The sequence below is a fragment of the Tursiops truncatus genome, chromosome 1, assembly GCF_011762595.2.
Source record: "Tursiops truncatus isolate mTurTru1 chromosome 1, mTurTru1.mat.Y, whole genome shotgun sequence".
In the NCBI taxonomy this organism is placed as follows: Eukaryota; Metazoa; Chordata; class Mammalia; order Artiodactyla; family Delphinidae; genus Tursiops; species Tursiops truncatus.
In genome coordinates, this window is record NC_047034.1 from 105,796,831 (window position 1) to 105,810,516 (window position 13,686).

General features: G+C 40.2%; 1 protein-coding gene and 1 long non-coding RNA gene across 17 annotated transcripts in view; one reads left to right on the top strand and one right to left on the bottom strand.

Moving 5' to 3' along the window:
* Nucleotides 1-2,417: 2,417 nt before the first annotated feature.
* On the bottom strand, nucleotides 2,418-5,319 carry LOC141275702 (uncharacterized). Of its 3 annotated transcripts, none has more exons than XR_012323918.1 (4): nucleotides 5,194-5,319; nucleotides 4,510-4,639; nucleotides 4,061-4,128; nucleotides 2,418-2,706 (listed from the first exon to the last, which is right to left on the bottom strand). It is a non-coding gene; the product is annotated as an uncharacterized lncRNA (long non-coding RNA). The 3 variants fall into 3 exon arrangements; XR_012323917.1 differs by having other exon boundaries at nucleotides 5,152-5,259; XR_012323916.1 differs by lacking the exon at nucleotides 5,194-5,319 and having other exon boundaries at nucleotides 4,510-5,131.
* A 52-nt stretch (nucleotides 5,320-5,371) lies between these two features.
* Nucleotides 5,372-13,686, top strand: part of KYAT3 (kynurenine aminotransferase 3) — a 54,504-nt gene continuing 46,189 nt past the window's right edge. For 2 of the 14 annotated variants that reach the window (XM_073787631.1, XM_073787626.1), the window contains exon 1: nucleotides 12,016-13,034. Coding sequence is in view for 11 of the 14 variants with exons in the window: in XM_073787673.1 (XP_073643774.1) it covers nucleotides 12,873-13,034 (162 nt within the window). In the remaining 3 variants the exon portion in view is untranslated. The other 12 variants (XM_019920035.3, XM_073787660.1, XM_019920036.3 and 9 more) reach the window with 12 other exon arrangements.

Sequence of the window (13,686 nt, forward strand, 5' to 3'; positions counted from 1 at the left end):
CCATTTTCTTAATTGTTATGTGTTTGTTTTTTTAGGTCCTTTTCTTCTCTTGTGTTTTCCCCTCGAGAAATTTTTTTAGCATTTGTTTTAGAGCTGGTTTGGTGGTGCTGAATTCTCTTAGCTTTTGCTTGTCTGTAAAGCTTTTGATTTCTCCATTGAATTTGAATGAGATACTTGCTGGGTAGAGTAATCTTGGTTGTAGGTTCTTCCCTTTCATCATTTTATATATATCATGCCACTCCCTTCTGGTTTGTAGAGTTTCTGCTGAGAAATCATCTGTTAACCTTATGGGAGTTCCTTTGTATGTTATTTGTCCTTTTTCCCTTGGTGCTTTCAATACTTTTTCTTTGTCTTTAATTTTTTGTCAGTTTGATTACTATGTGTCTTGGCGTGTTTCTCCTTGGGTTTATCCTGCCTGGGACTCTGCGCTTCCTGGACTTGGGTGGTTATTTCTTTTCCCATGTTAGAGAAGTTTTCAACTATAATCAATTCAAATATTTTCTTGGGTCCTTTCTCTCTCTCCTGTCCTTCTGGATCCCTATAATGTGAATGTTGTTGCATTTCATGTTGTCCCAGAGGTCTCTTAGGCTGTCTTCATTTCTTTTCTCTTTATTCTGTTCCACAGCAGTGAATTCCACCATTCAGTCTTCCAGGTCACTTATCCGTTCTTCTGCCTCAGTTATTCTGCTACTGATTCCTTCTAGTGTATTTTTCATTTCAGTTATTGTATTGTTCATTTCTGTGTGTTTAATTTTTCTATGTGTTTGTTCTTTAATTCTTCTAGGTCTTTGTTAAACATTTCTTGCATCTTCTCAGTCTTTACCTCCATTCTTTTTCTGAGGTCCTGGGTCATCTTCATTATCATTATTCTGAATTCTTTTTCTGGAAGGTTGCCTATCTCCACTTTATTTAGTTGTTTTTCTGGGATTTTATCTTGTTCCTTCATCTGATGTATAGCCCTCTGCCTTTTCATTTTGTCTATCTTTTTGTGAATGCGATTTTCATTCCACAGGCTGCAGAATTGTAGTTCTTCTTGTTTCTGCTGTCTGTCCTCTAAACATAACTCTTTTGACAGATATAATCATATATATTTGAAGTAGACAACATGGTGATTCCATATATATATATACATTGTAGAATGATTACAAAGATCAAGATAATTAACACATACATCCCCTCACACAATTAACATAGTTAACTCTTTTCTGTGTGGGTGTGTGTGTGTGCATGCGTATGTTGAAAACACTTAAGATTTACTCTCAGCAACTTTCAAGAACATAACTCTTTATAGCAAGAGTGTAAGATGGAAAACACTTTAGGAACTTACAAACCCAGACTTAATTGTCATTTTTTCCTGGAGCAGGTCCTTCCTAGTACTGCTTGAGTATTATGAGTAAAGGAAGAATGTAGTTCTGCCTGCCTGACCCTTAATACCTACAAGGGACAGATGCTGCTTGAGAAGTGGCCTTATTACTCCAGATAATAAGGCATTGCTTGTATCTTCCACTTTGTTCTCCTCTCTGCCATTCTATTGTCGCCTGCAAGGTCCATGTAAAGTGAGATGTCTTTGGTGAGCAAATGAGAGGAGTCAGTAAACCATCACAGCAGTACTATGACTGCATATCAGGAAACCTATACAAAAGATTTAAACAAAATTGAGGTTGATTTCTCTCTTATGTCAATACAGTAGGTCTGGAGCTAGAGTGGTAGCTTCATGATATCAGGTCTCAGGCTCCTTGTCTTCCATACTATTGTTCTACCATCTTCAACTTGAAGATTCTACCTGGTTGTGCAAGAGGGTAGTAGCCAACATGTCTGTACTCAAACTGTCAGGGAAACCACAAACAGAGGGAGCAATAAGGGCATATGATCCTTCAAGACATTTCCTGGAAGCAGCACATATAGCTTCCACTTATATCCCGTTGGCTAGAATTTAGTCATATGGCCCCCACCCAGCTAAAACAAAGACTGGAAATCCAGTCTTTATACCAAGCACTCATATACTCTGCTGAAATTTGGGGGTTGTATTACTATAGAAGAAAAGAATACTAAATATTGGGGCATAACTAGCAGCCCTATCCTAAAGATTCTCTTTCCCTTTTTCTTAAGGAAAAATTGTATAGTACTTAGTAAGAACCAAGCACAATTCTAAGGGTTTTTTTTTTTTTTCAGTCTATGAAGTCATTTAATCCTTAAAATAGCACTGTAAGTAATGTTCTATTACACACATTTTACCGATAAGGAAATTGAAATACAGAGAAATGAAGTAACTTGCCCAAGTTTACACCGCTAGAAAATTGCAGAGTTGAGACCTGAACCAGACAGGTTGGCTTGCCAACTAAGCTATACTGCCTTCTCTCTGCTGTATTTCAGAATATTTTTAGCCCTCTGTATGAGAAAGTGGAAAAGACTTTAAAAGGGAGATACCATCTTTTTATTCAGAAAACAAATGAGCACAAGATATAAGAAAAGCACAGCCTTTAGTTATTAATTCCAAGGAGTCACTTACATTTCTGTTTTAAAAGCCAACATGAGTATAAAGAATAACACAGGGCTTCCATGGTGGCGCAGTGGTTGAGAGTCCGCCTGCTGATGCAGGGAACACAGGTTCGTGTCCCGGTCCGGGAAGATCCGACATGCCGCGGAGCGGCTGGGCCTGTGAGCCATGGCCGCTGCGCCTGCGCGTCTGGAGCCTGTGCTCTGCAACTGGAGAGGCCACAACAGTGAGAGGCCCGCGTACCGCAAAAAAAAAAAAAAAAAAACAATAACACAAACCTTGGCATATGAACAAAGTATTTGAATGCCCAGCATTTGGTCTTCCAACCATTGAATGAACGTGCATGTAAACCAATAACAACAATAAGAGATGGCAAATCAAACATATTTATACTCTCTCTCTCTACTTAAACCACACTGAAATAACAGTGAGGAGGTTCTTTTAAGCCATAACCCTATGAGAAAATGAACAAGGGGAAAGACAGTGACAACAAATTTATAGACCTTAGAAAGCAAACAGGCAGGTAGAAATTGACAGCAGATTCAAAAACGGTTAATCCCAGACTAGTCATAAAGAAAGCCAAAAAAGCAACTAGATCCACCCCCACAGAACTCTCCAAAGGTTCAGGACTAAAAACACTAGGGTCATTTAAAGGCCTTTCTAAGAAACAACTAGATCCTCAGATCCCCACTGCAAGTTTGCACATCCCCACCAAATTTCCTCCTTCACTTCAGCAAGAGATTGGAAGTTTATACTCTGAAGAGGGTAAACAGAGAGTGTATGAATTAGGACAAACTAGGCAGAGGTGACTGTGGAGTGGTAGAGCTGAAAAAGAGGAATAAGTGAATGTTGGCAGAATGAACGTTGTGACCCTAGCCCTCTTTTCTTCCTCTGCCACCACCATAGCCCAGACAACATCATATCTCCCACTAACAACCTCCTAACCTCCTCCTTCCTGCTTCTACTCTCGCCTACCTGCAAGTCTCTTCTCCAAAGTAACTAGAGTGACTTTTTAAAATGTAATTAAGATTATATTATTCCTCTGCTTAAGATCTTCCAATGGCTACACCAATATAAAATTGAAACTTTCTGTGGTCTTCAAGGCTCTGCGTGATCTGGTCCCTGCCTTTCTCTCCACCCTAATCTGGAAGCACTTTCCCCTGGATTACAGTGCATTAGACACACTGGCCTCTTTCTTATTCCTTGCATGCCAAGTTTATTCTCATATCAGAGCCTTTTCAACTGCTATTTTCCTATCCAGAATAATTTTTTGCAAAGTTGTGCCTTTATCATTCAATTCTGGTTCAAATGTTACCTTCTCAAAAAAAGCCTATCCTGACTATCGTATTTAAACTCTCTGCAGTCTTCACCCCTCATTGCTTCTTTCATAGCACTTATCACCATCTGAAGTCATTGTATATACTTACTTGTCTATTGCCTGTTTCTTCCTCTTTAAGGTTTGAGACACTCACTTTCTCTGCCTCATTTCCCCCAGAAGCCTCCACACCCATGTTTCCAATTCACGTATTTGTTAAATATGAGAAAAAGATAAGCAGTACTTGCCATCAGGAACTGAACTGACACTTCCCCTTAAGGCTTCGGTATTGTTAGGAACTAGCCCTGGTGTTCCCCTGTAAAATAGAAAAATCGGACAGAACACTAACATCAGTCACTCTCTGGTTATGATGAAATGAGACAACAGATAAGATCACTCAATAAACTTGCTTAAACTCCAATAAAAACAAGGTCACTGCAAACTACAAAAATAGCAAACCTCCTCTTCTCCCGGTTAGCAAAACCATTGCTTCTTTACCAACTACAGACTTAGCCTTGCAATTTTCCTCCCTTCTTCTACATAAGATGTATTATGATGCCCAATCTAATAATCACCCCCACTTCCAGACAGCACCCAAAACAGCATGAATCTCCATTTCCTTGAACCCTCCCCTCCAAATCACCCAATACATGCTCAAATACTTGTCCCTATTGTACACAAGCATCTCTCCATTCACCTGATAATCTTCTGAATCTCGCAGTACCTAGGTGCAGAGTAGATTCCTTCAACCAGAGATTATCTTTGTTCTTCCTTCTGCAGTTGAATAACAAGCTACTGTTCCCCAACTCCTTCTATCCTCTCATTGTCTTAAATTAGGAGATAAGGAAAATCTACTTATGAAACCTAATTCTTACCAGAACCTCTCCTTTGGCTAACACTGCCCTCAATAAAGGAGTAATTTCTGGTGTTCCTTTTTCTCTTAGCCAATTTTTCTTCTTCACGTTTAAAGTGTCACTTATTTTCCTTCTCAGTTTCATACCCTATTCCATTCCCGGTTCTCTGATCGAATTCGTTTTACTGTTCAGGAAAGTAAAGTTCCTTTTTTTCCCCCCTCACCACCGTCATAGGTGATAAATACATCTACAAAACTTTTCGCACACTCTCTTTAGTCTTGCCCTCTCTGGCACCTTCTAACATCGTTCAAACTACATGCTTCCCCTCAGCTAAGCCCTGTGACCCCACAGCTTGCTTTTTCTTCCAAATCAATCCTTTGTCCTATAACCCGCCCCAAATCAATAGGTCACATACATCCAATTAGACCTCAACTTCATACCCAATCCCGGCTATATACAAGCCTCCGCCCCATTCCACCCCTCACCTAGACCCGCGTCTATTGCAAGGCCCTGATCCGGCTCCGCACCTCCACCTGCCAAGTCCAGTCCCGGTTCCCGGCTGTCCTCACAGCACATCACGCCCGAGTCTAGACACCACAGCCAATCCCCGGCCACATCCCCACGCACCTCCCTCCCGCCCCCTTACTCTCCTGTGCCCGGCGCCTTTCACCTCCCCCTTCTCCACGCCCGCCCAGTTGCGTCCAGTCCGCTACCCCGGACTGTCCCTCAACCAATCGGCGTTTGGAATCCCGACCCCACAGTCAATCCCTTCCAGGCTCCGCCCCCACGTCCGAGTCCCGGCCCATCAGGCTCTTGAGGCTTCGCGGGACTGGAACTCAGGGAGACAAGGTGTTCGCGTGACGGGTGTGAGTGGGGCGCAAGGTGGTCACTTGGTGGGGCTGAGGGCAGTGGTCTCGGGTGCGGAGACGCGCGGAGGGAGGTTGGGAGGGAGGGAGGCCTAGCTGGGGTGCGCTCGCCCGGCCGCGCGCCTGGCGGGCTGGGAGGAAGAGCCGGGGCTGGATTTCCTTCAGCATTCGGACTCGCCGTTCGGAGCGGAGGCGGGAGCGCGGGCCTGGGCCGCTGACCCCCGGCCCTGGCGGCCCACGGGGCTGGTAGCAGAGGGTCAGCGCTGGAATTTCAGAGTTTGCTTGCTCTAGAGAGGGAATGGCCCTGAGGTGACTGGTCTTATAGGGTGGGGTCCCTTGGACCCCGGTCCTTGTCTCCTCCTTTTGCGCTTCATTTTTGCAATTTGGGCATTTTGTAAACGGTGTGGGAAGCTGACACCGACTCCAGTTCATCCGTAATCTGTATTCTTCCAGTTCATCCGTAATCGGTATAATCAATTTAAAAAAAGGAACAAGGCTGCTCACTTGCCACGTAAGTGACTCTTAGTGGAACCCATAGTTTTTAAGATAAAAGAAAAAAGAGGCCCAATCTGTTGCTTTTGGAGACCCCAGCCAGTACGGACATTCTTCCGTCTTGCTGGCGCGCGGCTCCCCTGCTGCTACCTGAGGGTGCAGCCGGGCAGCTGGCTCCTTCCACACTGGGCTGCACACCCACTATTACAAAGTTAACTCACGTGGGGCTGAAACCAAACTCGTGACAACTTAAACCGGACAGCCAGATTCCTTCCCTCTGCAGAAATTTGTAATTAATTACACGAATCCCATTTTCACAAAACAGCTTTTCAGCAATTTCAGGATCATGTCTCCTAACTTAAGTCTTGTGCCGGCTCAGTATGGCTGATTTTTCCCATTCTTGCTTCAGTGACATGGCTTTGAGGCTTATTCCCACTGTATTTCCCGCGCCAGTATCTTGTTCACCTCCTATATGCCCTATGTTGTATCAGTAAGCCTTATAAACATTCTAGAAGTGGACCAACAGGTACAGCGTGAGGTGGAAATAAACTTTCCTTGGGTCAGACTCTTAACCTGGGTTGTGCATTCATTAGCACTAGGCCTTTTTGCAGTCACCTCACATTAATCTTCCTTGAGCTTGCTGTTAACCTGAACATCTGTACTTTGTGAAATTCACTAAATCTTTTCCTACCTCTCCTCCACATATGCAAAGTGGTTATGAATTGATTATCTGGGTTTAAGTCCAGAGTTTCAAACTTTTTACAGTTCATCTTGACTGCTTTATTCATCTTTTAGCTCTGGATTCTCCAACAATCCATCAGCCTTCTCAGCTTCAGGTCCCCTCAAGCTGTGCCACACATATCTTCTGTATCTTCATTTTAAACAGCCTACACCAATGATAATAAATAGTTTAATTTTCTATTGATCATGTGTATATGACTGTGGAGTTTATCTTATGTATAGTATGCCATAATCAGGTTTACTAGATACCCTGATTCACAATTTCCTGATTTTCTTCACAGAACTCTGTTTTTAAGTATAAATGAAACAGTGAAAATATTGTTTAAAATGAAAAGCCATATACCTTTTGATTTTGTCCAACTTTTCAATGACATCCCAATCTATTCATTTAGCTTCTCGGTGAATATGCATATGAAATGTTAATTGCTTTAGAAAAGTGCTGCTCAAAAAATGTTTATTTAAAGTACAGAAGAAAAAAGCTTCAGGGGTTCTGAATTTGTATCTATCAGCCTGCTTAGATTTCTTTGGAGCCGATAATTCACTGGTGCCCTCACAGTTCCTTTTACAATGAAATTACCTAGTGAGAGAGTAATGAGTGAGAAGAAAAAAGATCTGGGCATTGAGGAATTCTGTCAGTTAAGTTTGGGAAAATGAGAGATTGTCATAGGTCAAAAGCCAAGGGAAAATGGTGTTTCTGGGAGGAGACAGGGCTTGACCAGCTGATCTAAAGCTGCAGAGAGCTCAAGGAAAGTGAGAATTGCAAAATGTCCAGTGAATTTAACAATATGAATGTCAAAATTGACTTGCGCAAGAGCTGCCTCTATGGAATGATGGGTACAAAAATCAGATTGCACTGGGTTAGGGAGTATAGATTGAGGAAAGTGGACAGTTAATAAAATGATATGTTTTCATTGGGTTGGCCAAAAAGTTCGGTTTTTTTCAATAAGATGGCTCTAGTAGCACTTGGTTGTCTTTAACTTCATTCGAAACAATTTTATTAGATTGTATTGTGACAGCTTTCAAATCAGCGTGCATTTTAAAAAACTTATCAAAATTGGTGAATTTTTTTTTTTTTTTTTTTTTGCGGTACGCGGGCCTCTCACTGCTGTGGCCTCTCCCGTTGCGGAGCACAGGCTCTGGACGCGCAGGCTGAGCGGCCATGGCTCACGAGCCTAGCCGCTCTGCGGCACGTGGGATCTTCACGGACCGGGGCACGAACCTGTGTCCCCTGCATCAGCAGGCGGACTCTCAACCACTGCGCCACCAGGGAAGCCCCCAAAATTGGTGAATTTTTGTATAGCCATTTTAATATTGACGATGGAAGAAAAAAGCAATATTTTCGGCATATTATGCTTTATTATTTCAAGAAAGGTAAAAACGCAACCTAAGCGCAAAAAAAGATTTCTGCAGTGTATGGAGAAGGTGCTGTGAGTGACTGAACGTGTCAAAAGTGTTTTGTGAAGTTTTGTGCTGGAGATTTCTCGCTGGGTGACACTCCATGGTTGGGTAGACCAGTTGAAGTTGATAGTGATCAAATCGAGACATTGATTGACAACAATCAACGTTATACCACTTGGGAGATAGCTGACATACTCAAAATATCCAAATCAAGCATTGAAAATCATTTGCATCGGCTTGGTTATGTGAATCACTTTGATGTTTGGGTTCCACATAAGTTAAGCGAAGAAAACCTTCTTGACCGTACTTCCGCATGCAATTCTCTACTTAAACGTAATGAAAATGTTACGTTTTTAAAACAAATTGGGACAGGCGATGAAAAGTGGATACTGTACAATAATGTGGAATGGAGGAGATCATGGGGCAAGGGAAATGAACCACCAGCAACCACATCAAAGGCTGGTCTTCGCCTAAAGAAGGTGATCTTGTGTATATGGTGGGATTGGAAGGGAGTCCTCTATTATGAGGTCCTTCCAGAAAACCAAACGATTAATTCCAACAAGTACTGCTCCCAATTAGACCAACTGAAAGCAACAGTTGACAAAAAGCGTCCGGAATTAGTCAACAGAAAACGCATGATCTTCCATCAAGATAATGCAAGACCACATGTTTCTTTGATGACCAGACAAAAACAGCTTGGCTGGGAAGTTCTGATTCATCTGCCATATTTACCAGACATTGTACCTTTGGATTTCCATTTATTTCGGTCTTTATAAAATTCTCTTAATGGAAAAAATTTTAATTCCCTCGAAGACTGTAAAAGGCACCTGGAACAATTCTTTGCTCAAAAAGATAAAAAGTTTTGGGAAGATGGAATTATGAAGTTGCCTGAAAAATGGCAGAAGGTCGTGGAACAAAACAGTGAATTCATTGTTCAATGAAGTTCTTGGTGAAAATGAATAATGTGTCTTTTATTTTTACCTTAAACTTTTTGGCCAACCCAATAACTAGAGGAGACTTGAGCAAGGAAAGCTGAATATGCCGAGGAGAGGGGTAATAATCAATGGAGCAAAGTCTCTGTGGAGGGGAGAGGAATGACATCTAAGTCATGGGAGGAGGGACTGTCCTTTTGTAGCAGGGTCACTTCCTTTATTATAGTAGGAAGAAAAAAGGAATATTTTTAGGTTTGTTTTTTTACACGTGGGTAGGTTGAAAGAATTCGCGTCTGATGGCTTCTGTTTTCTCTGTGATAGAGAGCAAGGTCATCTGCTTAGACTAAGGAGGGTTTTATGTTAGAGGAGTGTGGGAAAAATTTAATCATTTTGTACTATGGGAGAGAAATATTGCCTATTCTCTTATGGCTTTTGGGTGGGCCCAAGAATTAAACTGACATAATACAGATTAACAGGAGAAAAGCACACATTTAATAAAAGTTCTGTGTGACACAGGAACTTTCACAAGGAAATGAAGACCCAAAGAAGTAGCAAAACCAAGTGCTTTTATGCTAGATTGAACAAAGAGAGGCCATTGTGGAAAAGTAACCAAAAAATACAGGGAGACTAAAGGAAGATAAGAATTATTTTAACAAGGTCTGTTTGTACAGAATTCTCTCAGCTTTAACTCCCTGTCTAAGAGTGTTTCTTTTTTCCCAGTATAGGGCAGGTATCTTTCACATGGGAATTTTATCTCCTGTTTTCAGGAAGAAAGGGGGAGATCAGATCACTCTTCTTGCCTCGGCTGTTTTTCCAGTGCCTTTAGCTCACAATAATCCTTAGGCCAAAGTGGCAATTTTTGGGGGAGTATATTCTCCCATCCTGTACCTATAAAATATAGTAGAAATGCTGGAGAGTGTTGGGGGTCAATTTGAGATTAATGACCATAATTTGTGGTGAAACCGATCCTATCCTGTGTGATTTTCTCCAGCAGGCCACAGCTTCATGGGCCATAGGAAAAACAGACACTGTAATTGAGTTCATCCAGGGCCAGGGTTTTATAGATACCTATCTATAAAAGACAGACGGGGAGTTAGGGCATTGTAAAGAACATTATTGAAGCAGTGGAACTGGCATCTAAATTGGAAAATAAAGGAAGGTGAGGTCTGATTGAGAAAAGGAGAGGCAGCCTCCTAGAGATCTTAATGATATTTAAGAATAGTAATCATTGGAATAAGTAAGCAAATTGGAAGGATAGGTAGTTTATGGTCAAAGATCAGAATACTTCAATTAATTGTTTTGGAATTAGACCAGATTGAGGTAATGGCAAGGTGCAGGGTGTGACTATAGGAGAGAGTGCCTAGGGTGGGATGGAAGAGAATAGTGATGGGCACAGGGATGTCAGTTGTTGGATGGACCATCTCTGAAGACATGGGAATTACCTGGGATGATCACAGTACTTAGAGTTGAGAAGAAAACTGTGTGCCTAATGACAAAATCTCTAATGAATGACAAGGAGTTATCAGCAGGCCAGAAGATAATATCATTGAAGCAGATGACGGAAGTAGTAGTCTGGTAATGGTAAAATAGACGGTAAGAAAGAGATAAGTGAGGCATATACAAGCAAAAGCTGACACTGAGGCATATAGGAGTGGTATCTTCAGGGAGCAATAAGGTTTCAGTTCAAGCTAGGAGGTACAAGGAACACTCTGAAACCATAAAGATGTAATGGGATTCGCTGAGAATGGTGCAGCCGTTCCGAAAGACACAGTAGAAAGTTTGGAAAGTGGAAGAGAAATGAAGGGCTGGGTCAGTTTCCAGGCAATACTTTGCATTATGGTGGTAATGTGCTGCAGAAAACAGGGAAGAAGAGGTGGGAATCAGGCTTTGGGATTTCCAGATGAAAACAGGTAGATTTAGTGTCAATTTCCAAAGGGGAATGGGTATTGAGGTGTGGTGGCCAGAGGGTGTGGCTCACCCAACCTGGGGGGAATCTCCCAAGACCTGCAGCCTGAGGTCACACACAACCAGCCACTGACGTACAGCACTTTCTGAGATTACCTTGAAACCAAGGATTCATTTATTCATCTGTTTTGAAGTATGGGGAAACTAAGGCCCACCAAAGGTTAGGGAATTGTCCCAGGATAGAAACCTTTTTTTAATATCAAAAATAAGGGTTAGAATCCAGGTATCCTGACTCCTAGTCCTGTTTGCTCCCCTCCCAGCTCCCCAACCCCATTTATCTGAAGAAGGTAGAAGAGGTTTCTCTCACTTTTCTACTTGCAAGAAATAATTTTACTTATACTTTCCTTAATAACAAATAAATTAGGTTGAATTTAAATAAATGGGCATTTTTTTTCTGAAAAATATATTGTCCTAAATCAAATAACTCTATGATACTGAATGAAGATTGTTCAACATAGTCACTGTTGTTTGGTAATACCTTTCCTCAGAACTAGCCCTACTGCCTAATCCAATTAATATTTTATTCCTGAACAGAACTATTAATGACCAAAGAATAGGCATTTCTTGATTTAAGAAAACCTGCTCTTTGACTTGAAAGACGTAAAACATAAGAGGTAATTATTTACTTTACAAAGGAATCAATATTCGTAAAAGGACTCATTATAAATAGTTCACTTAAATCATTAATTTATAATGTGATTTTATGTATTCATTCAGTCATTTGACACATTTATTTATCACGTGCCTCCTATGTGCCAGAGAAGACAGTGGTGAACTAAACGCACCAGGACCCCCTGTTCATGGCGCTTACATTAAATTATCAAATGAATGAGTGAGTGGTCAGCCAAACAAACAGAAAGTGCTTTGCAGAGAATTAACCTAAGCTGATGTGATGTAGAATGGCTAAGAGGCTGTCATTTAAGCTGAATTTTATTGACAAGGTAAGGAATTTCTATTTCACTTTTTAAGAAACATCCAATATATTATTTTTCACATCTGTAGCCTTCACATTTTGGTAACTTAAAGAGATTCATAGCTATTGATAGTTTCAGTGGTCCCTTTGAATCAATAAAGTGTGTCTTTTTTTCTAAAAGTTTGATTATTAGAGATGAAGGAAATGCCATCCACTGATAGAACATTGTCAGAGTAAAACCTTATGGGAAGTTTCTGCTTTCCTGAATGCTTTCACTTCTAAATGGCAGTATAATAAGAATTCCATTTTGCTTTGATCTCCCTACTTTGACCCATGATTGATAATGATTTCCTTACAAGTAGAGAAGTAATCTAGATTCATGCCTCTTAGCAAGCCATTTCAATAGATTTCCAGCTACCTAGCTATCTTCTGGAATTGTTGAAGGCAATACCGCCTGAGAAAATAAGGGAAGATTCATTCGTATATTCTTCATATTTATCAAGGACCTACTATAATCCTTTTCAAACAACTTTCTAAATAACCTGTTTCTAACAACTTTAATTTACTGTTACAAATTGCATTTTTACTAGTGACTTCTCCAGATGATTCTGAAATTTAAGTAGTTCTTAGACTGAAATATTCTGGATTTTATGCCTACTAGGAATGGAACTTTTACTTCCTGTAGTTTAATGCTCTTGACTAAATTAGAACTTTGTTTTTTAAATTCACCATATCCTTACAGATCTCTACTTTAAAACGACACATGCATAAATTTGTATAAGGAGGATTCTATTAGAATGATTCCAGTGATGAGAGATTATATCATAGAAAGAAAACTCAGCTATCAATAAATTTTATTTTTATTTTATACAAGTTTATGGTCTATCACCTAGCTATAAATGTTTAATAGTGATATAAGTATATATTTACTCCCTTTAAAATTTTTTCTTTTGTCCTGTAGCATGTTTTTGGCCCGGGCGAGACTGTGCACCCTTGGCAGTAGACCTAAATTCCTGAAGACAATTTGTGCTTCAAAAATACTTGGACTCTCTACTTCTGCTGTAAGTATTGCTTAATCACTTACAGAAATAATAGTGCACATATTCTGCAATGTCCAAAAAACATAATTTTTTAGATACTTTATAATTATTTTATTAGAATGGGTATTTCTGTTATATAAACTGAAATTATCTCTTGTCATCAGCTAGACCTGACCTTCACTGGGCAGCTGCTTGCCTGTCTATGTATCAGGCATATTGCTGGGCATTTTATTCAATATCTCACTTTATTTTATTTTTTTTAATTGAAGTATAGTTAATTTATAATATTATGTTAGTTTCAGGTGTACAGCTTAGTGAATCCATTTTTTTGCAGATTATATTTCATCATAGGTTATTATAAGATATTGGGTATAATTCCTTGTGTTACACAGTAAATCTTTGTTGCTTATCTATTTTATGTATAGTAGTTTGTATCTGTTAATCACATACTCCTAATTCCCTCCCCCTGCACACTCTTTGATAATCATAAGTTTGTTTTCTATGTCTGTAAGCCTGTTTCTGTTTTGTATATACATTCATTTGTATTTTTAGATTCCACATATAAGTGCTGTCATATAGTATTTGTTTTTCTCTGTATGACTTACTTTACTAAGCATAATATTCTCTAGGTCCATCCACATTGCTGCAAATGGCAATATTTCATTCTTTATTA